Source organism: Haliaeetus albicilla, chromosome 14 (genome assembly GCF_947461875.1).
Source record: "Haliaeetus albicilla chromosome 14, bHalAlb1.1, whole genome shotgun sequence".
Taxonomy (NCBI): Eukaryota; Metazoa; Chordata; class Aves; order Accipitriformes; family Accipitridae; genus Haliaeetus; species Haliaeetus albicilla.
Genome location: NC_091496.1, coordinates 8,667,200 through 8,689,909, shown reverse-complemented (window position 1 = coordinate 8,689,909; position 22,710 = coordinate 8,667,200). Strand labels below are relative to the sequence as shown.

Sequence of the window (22,710 nt, the reverse complement as noted above, 5' to 3'; positions counted from 1 at the left end):
GGTTGGCCAGGGGTGAGGAAGGACAGCAGCGACATTCAAGGACCAGCATTATCTCCATCTGGCCCAGGGTTGCTGATCTGGCTGTGCAGGATGACAGCCTTGTCACCCAAGGGTGCAAGACTGGGCTCCAGCTTTTCCCACTACAGTTAGCAAGGCTGACGGTATTGCAAGATTAATTCTGCCGTGTGTCTAGTGTGGGACCGTAGAAGCAGAGGGAGGTTGGATTTTGGGGTGTATGCGTGTCCACCTGTCTTCTGCACCTTTCTGAATCTCTGCAGCAAATGGTAGGAGGAATTTGGCTAAAGTAGTAATCCTGGAAAACAGATCATTAAAGATTGTAGGCAACACATATGTTTATAGTACTCAGTGTCTTTTCCTACCCCTTTCTTTCTCTGCAGCTACAAGACTCACTCTCATGTCCCTCCCTGTATTATGTTCAGAAATCCAGCTCTTCTACAGCAAAGCCTACATCATCAAATCTAGCTTATACTGGGCAAAATCCTCACCTGTGGCTAACCAGAATGACTACCCAAAATGAGAAAAGGGTTGTAAGTCAGGTCTGATTTGTCTCCCTTCATCCCCCGGACTCTATGACAAAACTTTTATTCCCACCTGGTCCTAATTTCTGCATGGTTTATTTTCTTTCTTCCTCCCCACTCTGCCCCAGTCAACACTCAAATAATATGAAGCAGAAACACAAACTCGCCTTCTCATTTACTCTTGCTGGTGACTTCCATGGTGGGAACATACTTTCACAGACCATTTCCATCGTAACTATTCCACCTAAATAGGAAAGAGCTTAAAAGTCATGGTCTGCAACAGTCAGATGTCACCTCACTTGCGAGCACAGCAGCATTGCATGGTCCCTGCTCTGGGATTTAGCCATAAATGTTTCCTGTCCTGCTACTCCATCATCTCACCCAATGAGCTCCTGCTCATCAGGTCAGATCCTCTTCACCTCCAGCACTCAAATAGTCAGCTGTAAGGTCCTCCTGGCCTTCCTTGTGATGCTTATTTGCAAAATAAACCAGAACACCGCTTTCAGCTGAAGTTAAAACTTTCATGGGCAGAAGGCATCTAATACCTTGTTAATTGTAAAAGTTTTAAAAGTGTAATTCATGATGGATTTGTGGCCAATAAAACCAAGGAAAATGTAGAGTGAATTCCCCAAGATATTTATTTAGAATATACATGAAAAAGATGTGTAGGTTTTATAGGAAAAATTACTGCCTTTTTCCTGGTACCACAAATGTATCATAGCATTTAAAACCTTGAAAGCAGCTAAAGGACAGTCTCTGAAAGTACACTTGAGACTTGCTATTCCAGAGAAGAGGAACAGTTGAACCTTCCCAGTATTTTCCCATATTTCTCTCTGTATTAGTGTTACATTGGTATGTACACAGACAGAGCTCTAGCAAGATTTTGACAGCCTGGTTTTCCTGATGACACCCTCTACTTTCTTCTTCCTCCAACTGCCTCTTTGCAGACCTGGCTGCTGTGGGGATCTGCAGTTCCTTTCCTTGGGGCAAATTTACCTCTCCAAGAGATTTCTGGGCAGAAACCTCTGCTAAGCCTTCCTGAAGCTTTTAATATGTGTATATATTCATACATTTATGTACTTTGTTTATGTACATGCATATTTTCATACATATATATTTCATTGTGTATAATATAGATTGATAATATACAGAATTGTAAAGTTAAAGAATAAATCAGGTTGCAAGGGCCCTTAGGAGGTCTCTAGTCCAATATCCTGCTGAAACCAGGGGCAGCTGCGCAATCAGACCAAGTTGCTTAGGGCTTTATAGATGTAAACTGGCTAAAATTGAAATACTATGGAACCTTTTCATCCTCTAGTTCAGGTTTGAGGTGTCACGATGGCAAACAATCCGATCTGTACTCTGGATGTGTTGTGTGTCACACACTGCACTGTGTAAACCGAACACTTGGGCTGGCAGCAGGACACAGACATCGTCATCTCTAGGGCACAGCTTCCAAATAAAATTTTCATTAAAACTTCTCTTGCCATGATGGCAGGTCAGTGACCTACCTGTTAATGGTGTCTGTTACCTAGCCAGAGACCATCATAAAATGCTGCCTTTTCATGCTTTCATTTGGTTCTCATTAACATTAATTAGCCTGAGTGAGCAGGAGCAGAGGTTGAATTGTGTTCTTACCTCTTGAGATAAGCTCCAGCAGCAGAAGCCAAGGTGTGCTGGACCACTGTTTCCCATCTAACTTGGGAGCAAGGTACTTCTGCCTGCTGCCACCACGCTTCTGCCTGACCTGGGTGCTGAGCTCCCATAGACAAAAAGACGGGAAATGCAGCATTAGCAGGACACAGAGCGGCAACAACTATTCTTCATAGTCCTCAGGAAGATTCTGGAAGCGTGTCACCTTTGGCCCTTACCCAGCTGGGTGCCGTTCCTGGAAAGCCTGCAGAAACCACAGGCCAGCAATGGCCTCAAACTTGTTATAGCAGCATATTTAAGTGAAGGTGCTTTGACATCCCTAAAATAGCAAATAGCTCTCCATCTCAGTTTCCTTTACCTGAGTATTTATACAATGCACCACTTCAGCTGAGCTATGAAAAACTGAACATAAAGTTATATAGTCTGTGCCTTGTATGTAATTTACAGTCAGCTGCTTTTGTCATATTGATAATGTAGCCTTTAGGCATCTTAGATATCTCTAGAGTACGCAGCGCCTGTGCGGGTGTGTAAATGAGGATGAGATTAGACACCCTGTGTTTATGGAGAAACCCATGACTGAAAAACTGAGCAATGATCTTATTTCAGATCACATATTTGAGAGACAGAAGGCTCGGTAACCTAATTTCTCTAAATCACAGACTTCTGTGTTTGCCTGCTGCCTGTTTTATAATAGTAATTATTTCATCTTTTGTTTCGCTGGCAAATGTCATGTGAATCCCAGACACTGAGGGTCTGCACAGTCAAAGTGCTCGGAGAAGCCTTTTCACCACCCAGCCACGCACGCTCACTTTTCCAGTCCCACTGGTCTTTACAATAGGGGAACAACTCAGGACATACCATGGGATTATATTCTTATTCTTCATGCAGATTTACCTGTGAGAGACATCCACACATAACTGAAAAGATGTCAGGTCTGCTTCTTTCTCTTTGTGACCTGGAAGGACAAGATATCATGTGAGAAAAGGCTTTGGTTCAGGAGTCCTACCCCTTACCTTTTAGCATTTAATTTGGCTCTGAAAAGCCAATGGGAGGACCAGATTCTTCTCTATTACCTGCAATGGAAGAGCACTTTAGCACTTCCAGAACTGATCTCAACTAGTCTCACTTGCATGCTGGGGTGCTATTTTAGGGGCTGAAAAAGGCAGAGGCTGTGCTCAGAACATGACCACAGCAGAGTTAATGAGGATAAGGACAAGGACGTGAGAAGGAGATTGCATAGGGACACACTGGCACAGTGTGATACATTGGGAAAATAAATTACTCTTTTGAAGAATCCAGGTGTGTCCTGAACTTCCAGTGAGTCCCCGAGAAAACTGGTCTTTTCAAAAGGTAATGAAGAAAACTACAGAAAGTCACAAACCCAGATGTCTAATCCCAAAGATAAGTAAATGTTATGTTATTTTTACCAAACCTTTTTCTTGGCAGCTAATAATTATACTAGAAAGGCAGAACTGAAAGCATAATCTGTAGAAAAGTATCTTTTCTCTTGAAATAACCTTAATATCACTACACTCCTGGAAGACAAGTTTTCTTTATCCAGTAGAGCACAGTGCAAAGATATTCCCAGGCTAACAATGACTAAATGGGAACTGGTACCAAACCAGTAGAGCTGCATCGACATGTCACTAACATTCAGCCCAGCTTGGTGCTGCAATCTAGACATGGATCTTGGTCTGAATCCTGCATCACTTCCACGTAGCATGTTTCCAGGCAAACCTGTCACAAGATGACTGCTATACTTGTACTTGTTAAACTGCAGCCCAGATGAGCATGTGAATCTATTTCAGCTTTCTGCCTGAACTATTCCCTTCCAACTTGTCTGGCCCATTTCTGGATCCCAGTGCAGAAAAAAGCAGCTCAGTGACACAGTCGTGTTTCTCTATCTAAAAGCAAGAAAGGAACTCAACCCAACCTCTGAACATCCCTTGTGTAAATTTTTGCACTAACACGGATTTCTCCCAAATATTCACAGCCTTTCCCTTTGTGCAGGTGGTCTCATGAATCAAAAGAAGTACTTAGGGCAATAGTTTCAGAGGAATGACTGAAAGGATTTCCTACCACATATTCACCTTTCTTATTCATTCAAGTGTTAGTATTTTTATTAAAAAAATTACGGAGGCCAGTAGTTCATACCTACTTTCTAAAAGAGAGTTCAAAAAGCAATCAGCTCTGCACTTTCATGGAGCAGAAACTCCTTTTACATATGAGTACTCTTCACAAACTGACCTTCTACCCAATTCCTGTCAACTGCAAACTGGATGGACCTGGCAGACAAATGTGTTAAAGGGTGACTTTCTTTTATTTCCTCATCTGTTAGAGCTAAGCATCTAAACACCTCTAAAAGCATCTCAGAAAACCTCTGCTTTGGCATCACTGCAATATTTATGGCTATTTTGTTAGCAGATACAGAATATAATGTAAAGAGATATTTCATTGCTGTTATCTGAGTGAGTCATTTCCTTTTGTTTCCTTCTTCCTGCCATGAAAGTGAATTTTGTCTGAGGATATAAGTGAATACAAAGAATACTAAAATTCTCCAAGGCAGGGGGAACAACACACATATTCATGCACAAGGGTATCAGAAGCAGAGAAACTTCTAACAAAAATGTCCACAAAATCCTAGCTTAGGCAATCCTTTGATTTGCTTTCTCACCTCTTGCTCCAGCCATGGAGCAGTAAATCAACATCAACTCACCTGCTCACTGTTGGGATGTAAAGGAGTTCAGCACTAAGCCAGAAATGACAATATCTCCAAGTATAAGTCCTAATACTTAAGGCATGTAAATCATAAAATAATTACCAAGAGCATTAAGTTGGCTTGTAGGGTCTCCACACCAAAACTCACTGTCTCCTTAGTCCATTGGAAGAACAGCACAGAGCCAAAAGCAGTGGTGAGGTGAACGATGGTTGCAAACACCCAGTAAATAGAAAGCAGCAGTTAATGTACCTCACAGTGTGAAGGTCCCTGCCCCCTCAATCTTACATCCACTTTTCATCTCCTGCAGTTTTGCTGTTCTTGTTACAAGCCCATCTTTCTACTTGCCAATATATGAATCATCTCATCTTTTCTAGACTAATGACACATATATATCTAGCACTTTTCCTACAGAAGAAATTCAAGAGTATTTCTGAAGGCTGAGAGATATTCACTTTCTAAATGTGTATGTGCAATTGCTCCTCAATTCAATACAGGTTTCATGCAGTACATTTTTCTATTTGCTGCTCTACACAGATTCCAGACAATTTGATGGACAACAGAATAAGCTAATGCAGCAATTCCTTTGTATGTATGAAATATTTACCACTTCTGCGGCTGAAATATGAGGCTCAGCTAAGAAAACACAGTCGTTTTAGCCAGGGAAGGAATTGCACCATGCTCAGTGGAAACAGGGAAACTATTAGTGTGAGAAAGATGAGCGAAGCACAGCCTTGAAAAAAGTCCTCACACAGAGGGTATGTGCCACAGAAATCCTGTGTAACTCCATAGCTGAAAGCGCATGGACTTTCAGGGTGGACTGTAATTCCTAATGGCTGCACCTGACACCTCCTTCCAAGTCTATTCCTTTGACCTAAGTAACAACACATCATGTGCCCCTATAAATAATTTTTACCTATACTTTCTCTGAATGTAGAAGGTTTCCACGGTATTTATCAATGGCCCTGATGGATGGAGCAGCTGATCACTGCTCCAAGATCTTGATGCCAGCTTGGGAGCAGAGATTGGCCTGCTGTGCCAGGACAGATCTCCACCAGACAGTGGCAAATAAGACACTGTATGAAACTGCTATTGGGAACTGACAAAAAATGTGCTGAAAAAGTTTGTTACACTTCCTGTATTATATTTGCACATCTATTTGTATAAATAGCTAATGGCTAGTTAATGGTCCAGTAACTGAACGAATAAAAAGCCCATCTTTAAAGGCTCTTTAGAGAAGAAAATATCTCAAGTCAGATGAAGGTTTGAGGCAGTGCTGTTAATGTCCTTTCTAGATCTCTGAAACACTTTATCAGTCTAAGCCTACCAATGTGTCTCTGCTTCCACCATTAAACAGGCAAATAAATCAACATTTTCTTTTTACGTTTTCCCCTGAGGTCCAGTGATTGCTGTTGCTGTTTCTGAACTGAATCAGTGGAGCAAAACATTAGCAAAAATGATTATATGCTCTCAGCTTTATCTTTTCTTCCTGAGAGCAGAAGAATTTGCAAGTATTAATAGGACATGCAGCTTGCACGTTGTAGGGTAATGCATGCCAATGAACACTGGTGATGTTGGAAGAGGTGACGTGCTACCTTTGCACCTGGTGTGTGATATGCATGAATAACCTTAAAAGCTAGGAGTTCTTATCCTTTATCTCACTATCTTTTCACTGAAATTCATTGTTGTGAGTAGCCCACTTTCACCTCTCGATTGGCTGACTCAGCGTTTGGTCATACACGAGATGTACTGTATTGAATATTGACTTAACCTGTCATTTTAGTAGATGTGCATTTCTAGCCATCACATTGTTATATGGAAATGAGTAAAAAGAAAATCCAGACTCAAGCCTTTACAAAGGAAGATGAGTCACATTTAATGTGTGTGGTGGGCCTTCCTGAAAGCATTAGTTGTATGATTTCTCCATCAGTGGCCAAAATTCAAGCCAGCCAGCTTTCATATCTTCTTTGACACAACTCACTTTGTAGTCTAGTAACTGGAGAACCACCAATGGAGGAAGCTGGCAACTCGTTATAGCCAGAGCCCACCTTTGGAGGTGTTTATTTCTCTCCACTGCCTATAGGAGCTCTGTAAGAAAACTACACTCCCAATATAGACACTCTAATTACATTTTGGTTAAAGAAATTTACACTTTTTTCATGCACATATTCTATTCACAGAGAAAACTGATCCGCTCCAGCATCTTACGCCATAAGATGTGTGAAACATTTACATTTCCAGCTGAACTCTGAGCCTCCTTTGTCTTCCACCAACATTACTTCAGGTGTGCCAAATACTATACTGCATAATAAGTCTCAGCATAAACATTCCTCTGCGTGTTTCACTGTAGCATTGTTTCTTTATTCCAGCTCTGAGCATCCTGCAACTCCTTTTTTTCCACAAAATGTTCAATAAATTTGAGCTTCAGTTATTTCAAAAATATGTTCTCCTTAGAATTCACTACTTATGGTTTTATTTTCCTACTGGAAATACAATTTCATTTTGCAAATCACCTCATTATTAGCAATTTGTAGGGTGTTTGCTGAGAGTTTTCAGTAGCTTCTTAACAAAAGTAATAGCATAGAGTCATAAGATTTGTAGCAAGAGGCAATACCTTTATTAGACTGCCCACATACCTGGAAAAAACAGAGAAGCTTTTGGCATAACATCTCTTTGCCATATCTTGTTTTGCATCTTGATCAGATCTTGTGTTTCTAAACTATATACTTTTAAAGAAGCGAACAAAAAGCTCTCAGCAATTATTCTGCAAATGGATAGTAATGAGGCTGTTTGCAAAGTGAAATTGTGTTTCCAGGAGGAAATAAAAACCTGATCTACTGAATTCCAAGCAGAGCTGTTCCTTCAAAATAATTGAAGGTCAAATTTATTGAGCAATGTTTCTGATGACCTAATGAAGTGACCTTGTGCCTGAAAGCTTGTGCACTTATTCCATCTGTAGACTAGTCTAATAAAAAATACTGCCTTTCTTATGGGCTTGAAGTTTCTTGAACCTTAGACCATCACAGCTACAGTATTACTACCACTAAATAAAAGTATTGCACTATAAGTAATTAAATCTATGTCAACCCACCTGATTTGGGAGTGTCTTCTTATCACGTCAATTAGGAAATAGCAGCTAGAGGGTCTATTTCATGGTTCATTTGGTTCTGATCTCTAAGGGCAAACTATCTAACTAAATTATTCAGAGCACTGTCTGGAAACACCTCTCTAATCCTCAAGTCCCCACAGAGGAGAGAATGTTTTAACCAACTTCCTTTAATATCTTAATAACTGAATCCATTCATACTTCCTTCAGGCTGACAAAGAAGAACAAAAAAAATATTATTAGGTATTCAACGCTTCCTTAGCCATCAGCTACTATATGCAATCTGGGGGTGGAATTAGCACACCATGGAATGGTGCCTTCCAAAAGAGAAAGATTCATGCCCCCGTGACATAACTGAGTCCCTCACTTAGTACAAAAGTGAATTTTAGCAAAATTAAAACACAGCTTCAACCTCTTTCAGCTGCACCCTGGAGGTACTGAGAAGAGAGGGGTAAGGCAAGGCACCAGTTCCCAGCACTGACATTAAATGGGAATGTCCCTCACCCAGAAGTCCAAATCGGACACAGGGAACTCAAAACCCTGGGACAGGCAGAAAGTTCCAACCAAAATCTCAAGCTCTGAAAGCAATGTTAATGTTCAGCAACTGGCAGATAACTCACCAGCCAACTCATTTTTTCCTTAGACCAAAACATTTCAAGAGGTACCAAAGGCCAGCCCAGAACTTATAGTTCCAGCTCCTGAGCTTTTGTGTTGTCACCTTAACAGTGGTCATAATTCTTCATAATGGGAATGGGTTCCCCTTGCTTCTGTTTACAAAATAACTAGTTGGCCTGAGGGAGGAGTTAGGCAGTTTAAAGTCAGGGTTTAATTTCCTTTGTAATTGCAAGATGATTGCTAGTATAAATTACCTTGCATGCATTTTGCCTCTTGTGTCAGCCATTTCCTAAAGTGGATAATCTTAAATTAAAAGAATGGTATCAATTGAAAGGCATTGCTATGTTGGAATCTCACAAATCATTCGCATCAATTATCCACCTAGCAGACTTATTAAAAAAAGAAAAACACCTTGGATGCTTGTCCATGAATGCTTGATTTATTTTGAAGTTAGACTAATGAAACCATAACTAAAAAAACTTCAAGAAATTTTCTTAATTTCAGGGGATATGTTTTGTGGTTTTAAGGAGAAATATAATGACTGCAAAACATTTACATGTTTTCTGCCTTCCATGTCTCAAAATCCAAATCCTTTAAGATACCAGAAATTCCCTTTTTAATTCCTTAAATTTCCTTAACAAAATGACAGTGATTTCATAATTTCTTTGATGAAGGTTTGTAACTTAGTATCTAGTTCATTGTCCCCAAGTCCTAAAGACCACACCTATGCCTAAGGGCCACACAAGCAAGAGGACAACCCACACCTGAAAATGTAAAACATTCTGCTTGAAGCAAGCATTTCACGAGCAAGTTAGCTAGGGAGTTCTCTGTTCAGCCAGGCTGAGGATAATGACGAGCTGAATGAATTCTGATCTTTCGGACCCTTCTTAGTTTATTTTGCCAGCGTCCACATGACTTTTCTCCCGGACTGTTCTCTCCGATAGCGTCCACCGCAGTCACAGCACCTGTGCGGACAGCTTGCTGGAGACTCCCCTTCGCAGGTACATTGCGGAGAGCTTGTACAAGCTGCTATCACTTGGCACTCCAGCTGTGAGCCTTTCTGTTCCAAATATCAGTGATATTCATCTCACTTCAGATACCTACATTGTAGATGTATTTTAGCTAGTCACTCTCTTTGTGGTCAGCAGAAAAAAAAAACCACACAGGTACAGTTCAGTTGAGCTATCCTAGATACCTAATCTAAAGTGAACCCGAGAAAATACCCATTCTTTTTTGTAGGACAGAAGCTTGGGATAACTAACTCATGTGCAGATTCCCGTGTGATAGATCTTTGCAACTAGGCCTGGGGAAATGTTTCTGTTTCCGACTACTGCAAATGCTGTGGGAGTCTATGACGTGTTGAAATTCCCCACAGCAAGTTTCTAACCTGAGAGACACCATAGAGCTGAATGGAAAGTCTGTAGACAACAGATAGGAAAATTACGTTTGTAGAAGACTGATTAGTCTCACTCATTTCTTGAGGGAGAAGAAGCAATACTGCATATGACCCAAACACATCCAGAAACGATGGTGCAGAGGTTAAAAGTGACTACTTGTCTCTGTGAAATCTGATATTTTAAGCCCGTTCATTATTTATTAATTGTGGAGAGGTATGATCTAGTGACACTTCACTCTGAGCTTTCTGTATACTAAATTTTAAATTGCCAAATTTCAACATCCCTTCTACCGATCACATGTGAAAACAGCTGCGTTATGCTGAGATGGAAACAAGAGTGGGTGCATCAGGTCTCCGTTAGTTGTTCTGAATGTTCAGCCAAGCAGAAATAAGTCACTTTGACCTCAACAAACCATATCTAGCTGTCAATAAAAGAAAAAGAAAAGATATATGCATTCTCAGGGTCCTTTGTGATACTTTTCAAGATAAGGCATCCTACACGCAGATGAGCCCGTTGGACAAACACACCATATCCTGTTATATTATTATCAAAGCTCTTCCTTACAATGCTTTAAAAAGGCATTGCCCAGGATATGTAACAGGAAGGAGTAGGGGGCATTAAAAAAAAATGTATTTTTCCATTACATAAACAAATGTCTTGTTTTTCAGTCTTAAATCAGAAGTTCAGAGTTTTTGCAGCACCATCTAGTGAGACTAAGGAGGTTTTACTCAACTTTTCAGAAGCTCCAGTCTGTTCCCTCTTTACATTTGCATTTCTTTTTAATCATGATCTCCTTACAGTCTATTGGTTGAAAGTCTTTGGGGTCAACAAGCTGTTGAAGAAGGTGCCTTTGGTGCACACAATAGTCCTTTATACATTTCTTTCTGAACCACACAAAATCCTACAGCTTTGCAAACTGCTGAGCTGAAAAACTGCAGAGCTTTCATCAAGCCTTGTTATTAATGAATTGCCTCCTAGCTAGTGAGCCGTGCCTCTGATCTGTACCTTGTTTTGAAAGAATACACTCTGCAAGCAAAGAACAGATGGGTGTTTTATTGGATGTGAAGGATGTTTTTAGATGTAGGCATACCTGTCATCATTCCTACCAGGAAGTGTTACTGATGATATTTTCTATAAGGCAACATCTATACACTCAGCTCTGTGCCAGACGCATGCAAGACTCTGTATGCAAAATATCCTTCCTGGCCCAAAGATGCTGCTGGCAAACAAAACTCGGTCTGATTCCAAGCCAGTTAAGATGACGCTTATCTTTTCCTAGGCTGCTCTGCCTCTTAAAAGTTTTTCAGGCCTAATTAGGATTAAAACTGCTTTGTTTTCCTCATCTACTCATCTCTGGTTAAAAAATCCTGGAGTACTTTTCACCCAACTGAGCCAACGTGCAGAATCAGAAGCATTTCAAAAAAGATTTCCCATACCACCTCTTAAAATAATGTTTTTGCCCAATAAGAAAATAAATCTCCTCTTCAGAACTTTTTCTGAATTCTTTCATGTCACCAAGAGCTGTACTGACACCAAAAACAATAAAGATTTCCAAATGCAAGCAACTCACCTGCTTCTAACAGCACATAAGCACATACTTGTAAACTATGTGATCGTTGGAAAAGATGATCCCACTGTAGGAAGATGGAAACAAAATGACGTAATTCATTATATAAAAGCTATGATGTTATTTTATGTTCTTATCCATATCTGCTCCTAAAACAGTCATAAAACTACCCAGTCATTCCTCTCTTATCTGAAGCTGGAGGAGTTTGTCCTCCACTTACACGATGGCATCCTCTTCTCTGATAGAATTTTTTCGGTGAGCAGACAGAGGTGGCTGCCTGCACTGTGGCTCCACAGGTTTCTGTCTTCTGCACTCTGTACACCTGAGCATTTCTCCTGTCACTGCTGTTGCATCTTCATTGCTGAACTGCTGCAAACTGAAGCACAAAGCATCACTGGTTTATCTTTAAGTCACTTTTAATTATCCTTTCTTTTCCTTGATAACTTCTTTTATAGAATTTCTCTTGGATAACTGCTTTGCATAAAAATAATTCATTTCATGAAGTGCAAGGGGAGGAGAAGATTCAAAGATACTGCTCAAAGGAGTCAAAGTTTGCATTGTCATTCAAAGTTAGTCTCTCAGCTAACAGCACGGGTAGACCCAGGGAGTCCTGTCTCTCATCTCCCAAGGGACGAATCCGTAACAGCTTAGCTGCAACTGTGAACAAGACCTGCCAGAAATATCTGTCATAAAGATTGTAGGTTTACTCTCAAAACTGAAACGTAACTGCAAAAAAATTCTCAGAGTGACTTATGACATGGCCTGACATAATGTCTGGGAAAATCATCTACTTATATGCAAAAAATATTCTTGTTACTCCAAAACATAAAATTCTGCTTTCTTATGATGTTACATTCTTGCCTATAAGCACCTTATTTTTATTATCATTATTATTGCATCGTATTTTCTGAAAGCATGACTTTTTGGAAGTGGTTCTGCAGGATCTAGAACACGTTGATAAATATCAGTTAAAATGCCCTAGGGATTTTATATGTAATCAGTGGGTATATTAATTCCTGCCACCCAGTGGGCTCATTTGTAGGCTTTGGCTCACCATTCTATAATTTAATACATCACTGTTTGGTTAAATGACTTCATCCTCTCCATCTGAAGGAGTGTGATATATTTTCCTCTATCAGCAGCCACTAAAAATGAATGTTTCAAGCTACCAGCTGTGGCTGACTTAAAACATATTGTCCTACAATAATCTTTTCTTCATATTTGTAGCGTGGGAACAGCCCCGTGGAAGACATCGTACACATCAGCTTCAAGTTAACTATACGTGAGATTACCTGCTTTGCCTTCTGGACCTACCTGCCAAGTCCAAGGCAAATACTTTGCTCTTTTTAAATGCCAAAAATTCTATCAGAGCTAAGAAGTTCTTAAACATGTTACACAGAGGGACCTTTTTCCTGAAAAGGGCTGATATTTCTGATCCTCACGTAGCTTGCACTGGGGTACTCATGCACTTGAAGTTATGCACTCGACAGAAGATAAGCCATGCAACCAGTTTGCAGTTTGTCTTACCTGCGGCTCCACTGGTGCCAGTAGAAGTCACAGGCTCTCAGCACACCTCAGGAGCTGGCCAGAGTAACACTGAAGTGAATAAATTGGCTCTTAAAACCAGGCTGCTGTGTTAACAGCTTCTACAATCTATATAAGTGTCCTGAATAATGAAGTAAGACACTGGCAATGACAACACATTATTGAAGAGCTGTTAAGTGCTGCATTATGATTTTGTTTTAATGCTGCTCCTGGATGAGAGAGCTTGCATGCCTGTGCATGAGGAGGAGGAGGGAGAGAAGGGAGACTGCTTAATATTCTTCTTGTTGACCTATATTTTGAATTCAGCTACGTGCTCAATTTAGAGCATGTTATTTCCAGGAGGACCGGCCATTTGGGGGAGTAATGTGCTCCCCTTAATTTTTGTGCACTCAGAGTCTTGTTGGGCTAGCCAGCGGTACAACTAGATGCCAACAGTGAAGAAAAAGAGAAAATAATCCTCTTCTTATACATTCCTGGGTTATCCAGACCTAGTCTGTAATCCTGCAAACCAAGGCTGTCCCCCACTGCGGTTGACACAAGTGAGGTGATAAAGTGGCGGAGAGGGCAGGGATAAGAACAGGCAGAGTCCTGGCTCAAACCCAGAAGAGACTATAGGTGGACATAAATTATCTTCCAACCTTGCCCTAAGATAAGAAGAAAGTTGGGAAAAAAATGCCTTTCAAGTCCAGCACCTGGGGAAGTGCAGGTTATGCATCAACTCTCCAATTGGGGATTCTGTACCAAAACCCAGTCCCTTTTACTGACCTTAGTGGGAGTACTGCAAAATAAAATAACACTCTGCAGGAATAAAGGTGAAAGAATTTGGCCTCAGTGCTTTATAGAAGCTAAATAAATCTACTGCAAGAAATCCAAAGTATCTGGAGGTTGAAGTGGAGGCAGATACTACACCCTTATACGATACTGCTCGTGTTCAAGCACAGCATGGGCACAGATGCAGGGAAAGAGATTTATTCCAGTAATGACAGTGGAACCACTTCTGTAACCAAAGACACTGGGGAATGAAATCACCTTTATTGCTCATCAATGGCAAAAAAAACCCTTTTGCTTCCTGCCTATAAAGCTATTCACCTTTGATGCTACAGCAAACGACCAATAAATCACATGGTAAATGCAATTTCCTCCTACATTTTTAATATTTCTCCATTCCCTGCATGAGCCGCAGCTGGAGGAAAAACAAAAACTCTCCAGAGCTTACCAGTTGGAAGTGTTACAATATTGATTTCACAGAAGGTCACAGATCCAGTTTGTGGTTTTTTTCATCTCTTCCCCAAACAAGATATATGACCAAAGCAGCACATGCTGGGAACCTCAGACTAGACAAGAAATATCAGAAACTGGTAAAATTGAAGCAAAATAGAAAGGATTCAAAACTTCCTACAACACAGGGAGAAGTGAAAAAGACATAGTAAGAAATTGTTGAGAACTTCATAGTTACTTCTCCATCATCGTCAAAATGAATCCTCTATGCAACTGAATTCCAGACCGTTGGCCTCAAAACCGATGTTTATTGATCTGAACATTTAAATTTCCTTATATCATGACAGCCAATTTTCACCAAGAAATGCTGAGTCTCAGTTAGAAGCAGACCTCTTTCTTTCAAAAGAAAACGTGAAAGGTAGCGATTGCGCATACTGGGGGAAATAACTGGAGAATTTGTTTGTATCCAGGACAAAAAAAGTAAGGACATTGGTAATCTAACATTTACAAATATATCCCATGCAGTAAAGTGAAATAGAGTTCTATTTGAGTTCTTTTCTTCTTCCAAGTTCAAAAATGAGACAGATACAGACCTCTCGACTTACCTGTTGGCACTTGAATTGGATTCTATAAGCTGTCAGGTGTCTGTGCTTGCCAAAGGGATGAAAGAGTCATCTGCAGCTTTGATAATAGCATTCTCTATTTCTTTTTTTTTTCACAGCTCCATTCAACCCTCCTAATGCTGCAGACAGTATGGTCAAATTCGATGCCTATGGAGATGGAATAGGACGATACAACGTGTTCAATTTCCAGTACACTGGAGGCAGATACTCCTACGTGAAGGTTGGTCAGTGGGCAGAAACCTTGTCACTTGAGGTGGACTCTATCCACTGGTCCAGGAACTCTGTCCCTGTCTCCCAGTGCAGTGACCCCTGTGCTCCTAACGAGATGAAGAATATGCAGCCAGGAGATGTCTGCTGTTGGATTTGTATTCCCTGTGAAACCTATGAGTACCTGGCTGATGAATTCACTTGTGCAGACTGCGGGCCTGGAAAATGGCCCACAGCTGACCTGACTGGCTGTTACGACCTACCAGAAGACTACATCAAGTGGGAAGATGCTTGGGCAATAGGTCCTGTTACCATCGCATGCCTGGGCTTTATTTGTACTTCCATGGTCATTGGGGTGTTCATCAAGCACAACAATACCCCCTTGGTCAAAGCCTCTGGCCGTGAACTGTGCTACATATTGCTCTTTGGGGTCTTCCTATCTTACAGCATGACTTTCTTCTTCATAGCCAAGCCTTCTCCAGCTATCTGCACCCTGCGTCGTTTGGGGCTAGGAAGTTCCTTTGCTGTCTGCTACTCTGCCCTTCTGACAAAAACAAACTGCATAGCCAGAATATTTGATGGCGTAAAGAACGGTGCTCAAAGGCCGAAGTTCATCAGCCCCAGCTCTCAGGTCTTCATCTGCCTGAGTCTCATTTTGGTACAGATCGTGGTGGTGTCCGTGTGGCTTATCTTGGAGGCCCCTGGCACCAGGCGGTACACTCTTCCTGAGAAGAGAGAGACCGTCATATTGAAATGCAATGTCAAAGATTCCAGTATGTTAATCTCCTTAACATATGATGTAATCCTCGTAGTCTTATGCACTGTATATGCCTTCAAAACAAGGAAATGTCCAGAGAACTTCAACGAAGCCAAGTTTATCGGTTTCACAATGTACACAACGTGCATCATTTGGCTGGCCTTTCTCCCCATATTTTATGTGACATCCAGTGACTACAGAGTAAGTCTTTGGATATCTGTTTCCATAAATCACATGCATCACTTTAGAGGACCATGTCAGCATTCACTAAAAGCTTCTTTCACTCCTTTTGCCCCCTGGATCCCTTGCAAACAAGCCCTGTTTCAATGTCAATGTCCAGCTAAGCATATTACCAAATTTCAGCTTATTTCTAAGAAAGATCGTCTTATTTCAAACTGAGAACATACAGTTACAGGTGAAAGGGATTAGCACTATCAGTCTGATTGTGATAGAGGCAGAGCATATGGATTTAGTATTCATATTGGTACATCAGTTTGTGGAGTCATAGTCCTAACAGAAAAACCTAGTAGATCATGAGCTAGAATGAGTCATAATGAGTTATTTGGTGGAGGTGGGCCTTAAACAAAAACTAAACTAACTAGTCTCCTTCTGCAAAAGATTCTGCCATTCAAACATGGTATTTTCTTCCAAATAAAAAAGATAAGGAAAGAATTTCAAAGTTTCCTGTGAAACAGGGTTGTTTAAAAAAAAATACAACAAATGTTATCCTTGAATAGAGAACTTTTTATTCTTTCTCCACTCTGTAGAGGATAAAACACATACCTCACTAAGCAGAAAATATTGGTCCGCCTTCAACAACAAACTTAAAAAACATTAAATTGCTTAAACTGCCACATGGTGTTGCAAAGCTTCAAGTTCAATAAAATCATATTTTTGGACAGAAGGAAATTGTCTCAGAAAGAGATTCAGATCTGCTCCACTGGAAATCTCACAGTTATTATGATGTGAGAAGTGACTGCTGGAGTTGGCCCTTACAGCAGTTTGCATTGAATTAATTCAACCTTCTGCCCAGAAGAAAGGTAGATTAGCTAGGGGTGGCATTATTACCAGTAGTACGTACACGAAATAGCAAGTAAAACTGTGAAGATAATAATGTCACTTAACATACTTTTGGTGTGACCACCCTGGAACAGTATATTTAGTACTATTTTTCTCAGTTTAGGAAAGGTACTGAAAATCTCAAGAAAACAAGGATAGATAACAAATGATGCAGTAAGATATGCAGAGTGACAGTAAAAGAGCTAAATATATTTAGTCTAGACAAGAGTAAACCCAGGGAGATGTCATCACAGACTATAAATAATTTCAAGGCAACAAAAAGAGAGAAAGGGATTATTCAGTCTCAGGAGAAGTTAGAATGGTGAGTAATGGACGGAAGCTAATGAGGAAAAACTGTAAGGAAGGCACTGGGGAACAGCTCTGGACACCCAAAGTAATCAGGAAGATAGACACAGAAGGAGGGTAATATCAGTGCAGACAGCCACATCAGCTGGCAGCACAGACACTAATGGTCAAGAGGAGCATGACTTGATTGCTCAAGCAGCATTTTTCAGCCTTATCTCCCAAGCAGGATTTTTGAAACCACCTGTAGGCATTTAACTTAAATGCAATGTTCCAAATATGCTAACCCAGGTCCTACCAAACTGACAGAAAATGCTTTTAACACCTTTTTTGATACTTTCATGACATGTCAGGAGCTTTTTGAAAATCCTATTCTAGATGTCTACGCTTCTGGGGGTCCTTTGAAAAGCCCATATTTAATTTCCAAGGAGTGTTACCTGTTGACTCTGAATCAACCTGTGCCATCCTAATGTAGACCAGTACTGGTGGCATCACCAACAAATAACCTTAGAACCAATAAAAAATCTTATGGCCTGCTGCCACAAGTCACAGACTTCCAGTCTTCATCATCACAGCAGTCTCCATTTCCCAACTCAACAAACATAGGCTGCCCAGTTCTTCTCTAGTACGGACCAGGCTTTTGTACCTGCAGAGTGTCAGAGAAGATCCAGTCCACCTTTTTCTCATCACGTCTGATGCTGCAAAGTCTGCTGACCTCCTCCCGTAGCTCCTTAACTTGGCACCAGAAATCCTCCACATCTCCTCCAGAAAAGGAGAACGACTCCCCCAGCCCCTCAGATGTCCCTGCAGCCCCAAAGCTGCGGAGCTGCCTCTTCCCTCAGGAGCTCAGTCCAGGTCAATCCAGGTATGCCAGGGATAGTTGCCCCTGAGGGCAGTGGGGACCGTGCCCTGAGGCATCCCCCCTGCTCTGCACACAAACACAGCCTTCAGCAGAGTTTCTAGCCCTCTTCTGCGCAAATTTCTGCACACTGCTGAACCTGTTAGCTGCCCAGCACCTCCAGAGGGCTCTTCCCAGCACCTGCAAGAAGCGTGCCCAACCTTACCTAACCAAGAGTCAGCTCAAACCAAAGCTCCAAGCTGGTCAAGGACAGCTGGCGGAGCTCCTTAGGAGCTGATGGAGGTTGCTAGAAGTCACAGCCTCCTGCAACGATCCTCTCCCAGCAGCAGTAAGGCACGCTGGCATTCCTTGAAGTGTTCCCAAGAACCCTCCAATGATCCCAGAAGTTGTTCCCAGAAGGTCTAGAAGATCCCAAAGCAGAGGCCAGACACTGCTCTGCAAACTGTTGTGTTTGGTGGCTGACTCTGTCAGCTGCCCTGTCAAAAATCTGAAGGACAGCTCCTGGAAAAGAAAGATTTCTCTGATGCCATTGATTTTCATGCAGAGATCCACACTGATTTCAGAATCAAAGATACAATGAGACTTGATATGCTTAAATAAGCACACATAACATAAATTCACAGCAGCCCCTGTATCTAGTACATTTAAGGGAATTTTCAACCTGATCACCTCAGACAAAAGAAATCCAGCAGTAACACAGGAAGGGAAAAGTCTGGGTGTTAAACTGGCTATAATAAAATCAGGTTTCAAAAGTTCCTACTGTTTAGACAGTTTCTCCCTGAATTTTTTAGGGGGACTTCTGGCTCAAGATGCTCTCCTCCCCGCCAGTTGTTCCTGCCTGGTCTAGCAGGATTGCCTCCATTCTGCCAGCACACCAATGTCTCTTCTGCCTCTTACCAGTGAGGCTGGGTTACGCATCAAACCACTGAAGTGACCTGAGTTAAAAGGAACCCTATGGGATAGGGCTATTTTTAACCTAAATCATTTCATTGATTGAGTGTACAATTATGTCAGCCCAGCTGAACTGCTCCGGGAGGCACGAACCCTAGCAGAGCAGAGTGGGGAGGAGGGCTTTGTTAGTGAAGATAACTTATCTTGAAACTACCACCTTCATTTATTCTTGTTTTATAAGAAAACACCCAATCCTGTTTCACCTGTACAGTGCCTAGTTCAATACGTACCCCAGAATGACTGCAGAGCCCTGTGGACAAAATGTAGAGAAGTGAAGGAGAAAGTGCAGCTGGAAACACTAAGGTGTCCCTTCCTCATTCTGTCCCTGTAGGGTTTTCCATGTTCACTCAACCTGTGAAAGCTGAGCACCTTTTCATGGTATTTGCCACATCTACCTTGGGTAAAGAGTTAGCATTATAAGATCACATTTATTATACTCACTGCTGACAAAGCACTTGGTGCTCAGTGTATATATAAAGCAACAAGGTCCATTCCCTACTCTATTTTTCATTTTGTTCCAATTATTTCTGACAAGAAGATATGAGAAGCATTCCCATGGAAGAAGGCTAATCTCCAAGGATGGCAAGAGTGTAACTAAGGAAAAACAAGCTGTGGATGTGTGATCATTCAAATTAAGCAGTAGTTTAAAGCAGTTTAATTCAACATCTTGTTTAAGGAATCTGCTTGGAAGAAAAGAATATAAACTGAAAATGAGGCAGTAAACTGGCACCTAGTTATACCATTGAACAAAAAGGAAGAAAGATAGGCAGTGCCAGCAAAGTTACACTAACAAATGCCCCAAGACAACTATGCTAAAATCCTGCAGCCTCACAATTAATTTCTGAGCCCAAAAACTTACGTCTCAAGGTCAGGTCACTCTTCAGGCCCAGTCTGACAAATGTCACCAGCTCTTATGTTTACTCCAAATCACACCTCTATTCCTGCAAGGGATTTTTCAGCTTCTCTGATTGGGATTGAAGCTGGAGACCAAACTGGTTTTCAAATGGATGCTTTGCATGGGGAATCTAATGTAAACCCACATAAAGTATGGTATGTGCAAGCTGGTTTCCACTGCAGCCAGCTTTGCTCAGATATTGCATAAGTGTTACAGAGGATTTCCTGATCAATTTAGAAATCAAGGGCATGAGAGATGATAGAAAGAGAGCAGAACTATCCTTTCTGTACTCAACTGAGGGAGAACACACTCAGTCAATCTCCCTCTGATACGCAGAGACACAGGGCACACTCAGCACCATGCACCTCACTCCTATGATCCCAGGATTGTGGAAGATAAGGATGCGACAGACGTTCAAGCCAGCCTGTACCAGTGCAAACCCCCAGGACTGTGATTCCTGCTGTTGTATAATAATGCTTCTAATATTCTGCATTTCAGAGCTTTCCATACTGAAACACAGCACTTTGCACCCACTCTCTCCTAGGTGCAAACCACCACCATGTGCATCTCTGTGAGTCTGAGCGGCTTTGTCGTGCTGGGCTGCTTGTTCGCGCCCAAGGTGCACATCATCCTCTTCCAGCCCCAGAAGAACGTGGTCACTCACAGACTCCATCTCAACAGGTTCAGTGTCAGTGGGACCGGGACCACTTACTCCCAGTGTAAGTAACAAAACTGCCGCTTTTTTATAAGGATGTGGGTTTGCGGTGGGTTTGGGAAAAGACGAAATAGGGGTTTTACCAGCAACAAAAAGACCTTTATAGGCTGAGCTGCGTACCCAGTGGAAGCACCACTTCGTTAGTGTGTGGAGAAAAAAACCTCATCTCCCTCCCATGGGAATCAGCTCAGAGCCCGCTCTGAAGCTCCCTCAAGTCAGCAGAAAGCTTTCAATGGGCTCTGACACCAGCTCGCTGCACAAAGCAAGTAGAGCCTGACACTCGCTGTCACTCTCGCAGCAGCAACAGGAACAGATTGCCCTGGAGTATTCCTGTCAAAGTGACATGCGAACAGGACCTGGGCCACGATACAGCATGCTCTCAATGGCTTTTATTGCCTGCATTATAAGGAAAGGCTCCAAGTCTGCAGCAAATGCATACAAGGGATGACATAAACTCCATCTGTATGCGGAGTGTGAGCAATATTCTTTGTAAGTGCCACAGCTGGGAGAAGTAGTGAGTGCTCTGTTGCAAGGACAGCTCATCTGCTTTGCCTCCCTCCTTTCCTTCATCCTCAGACTCTTCATCCCAAGCAGATTCACATCTGTCATTTTGTTTTGAGGCTGTTGCTCCTCTTCTGGGTCAGTTGCTCAGAGGCTTTTTTTGATTTAAAAAAAAAAAAATAGATCACCTGTATGGTTGTTGTCGGGTTTTTTTCCGTGTCAAGCTTAACTGGTCAAGCATGGGAGCACCCAGCACCTTGTTCACAGAGCTCTGTGGACAGCATGTCTAACCTGGAAAGCTAATTGAAAAAGGACATGACAACTATAAAGAGGCACGGAATAAGAAACACAGGAAAGGGGGTAAGCAGAGCAAGGCTTGCCAGCAAGTTCACACTAACCTAGCCTCAGGTTTTTGAGTATCACCTGAATTTCAAAATGGGCTAGAAACCTTTGGCAGTTCAGATTTCAGACAGAACATGGAAGGAACTTTGGGACCCTGCTGTGTATCACATTGGCAGGGATTAGGAGGTAAAGGGGTCCCAGTCATCTCTGGCTTTCCCACCTCAAACCATAACGTGTGTGAATGCCGAGGGTCCTTTAACAAGAGAACAGCCATGTGGTTCTACTCATCCCCCATCTCATCATAGTCAGGACGGCATCCAGTCCTGACACCCAAACCCAAAATCTCCTTGCTGTTTTGGAAAACTAAAACCAAGAGACATGAGATGGCCCTAAGTGTCCAAAGTGCTGAGCACTCCCAAAAGACCAATGGATTCCTAATAAACTTTAGAAACTTGGTCCCTTGATGAAATGGTAAATCCCATGAGATTATTTTCATCCCTTATGAATTTTGTATAAGTGGTCTTTCCAAGTTTTTTAATTCTCTCGTACTACAGAATAAGCTTAGTCAGAAACCATTTTGATTCATGGATACTTTTGTACAGGCTTGCATTTTGGAATTTTATATTTTTATTATAACGGCTGGATAATACATGTGTGTGCGCAAGCATGCGTGCGACTGAAAACATACTCAATGCACAGCTTTACATTAAAAGCCTACTTTTTCAGGTTTGTGAATGGCTTTAAGACATTAAGGAAAGCATAAAAATCCAGACTTACAATCTCTTATTATTTCATTGTCTAGAAAGGTGGCCACAGTCATTTACTTTTACTGCTTAAAACCTAGCTGAATAAGGGCTGCTCATCTTTGTTGGTCTTTTCGGCCCATGGCAAGACATGGACCTGAAAGTAGGACTAAAAGGTCCATCACATACAATGGAAAAAGCCCTATAGTTTCCATCTAGGACAGTTGTTTGGGAAAATAACACTGAGAACTCAGTGTCTATCAGCACCAATATTTTTAAGAAGGAAAATTTTCCCTTACTCCCTTCCATTTATTTGTAAATTATTGTAAATAAATTTTCTTTTTTTTTTCTTAACTGTTTAGTCATTTATAAACCTCCAAAACTGTTGTAATCCAAATT

The 22,710-nt window shown here is 41.5% G+C and overlaps 1 protein-coding gene across 3 annotated transcripts in view; it reads left to right on the top strand.

Annotated features, from left to right (window-relative positions):
* GRM3 (glutamate metabotropic receptor 3) overlaps positions 1-22,710 on the top strand; it is a 106,585-nt gene that overhangs the window by 79,679 nt on the left and 4,196 nt on the right. For all 3 annotated transcript variants that reach the window (XM_069801679.1, XM_069801678.1, XM_069801676.1), the window contains 2 exons: positions 15,078-16,144; positions 20,555-20,729. In XM_069801679.1, coding sequence (XP_069657780.1) covers positions 15,078-16,144; positions 20,555-20,729 — 1,242 coding nt within the window. The remainder of the gene's footprint in view (positions 1-15,077; positions 16,145-20,554; positions 20,730-22,710) is intronic.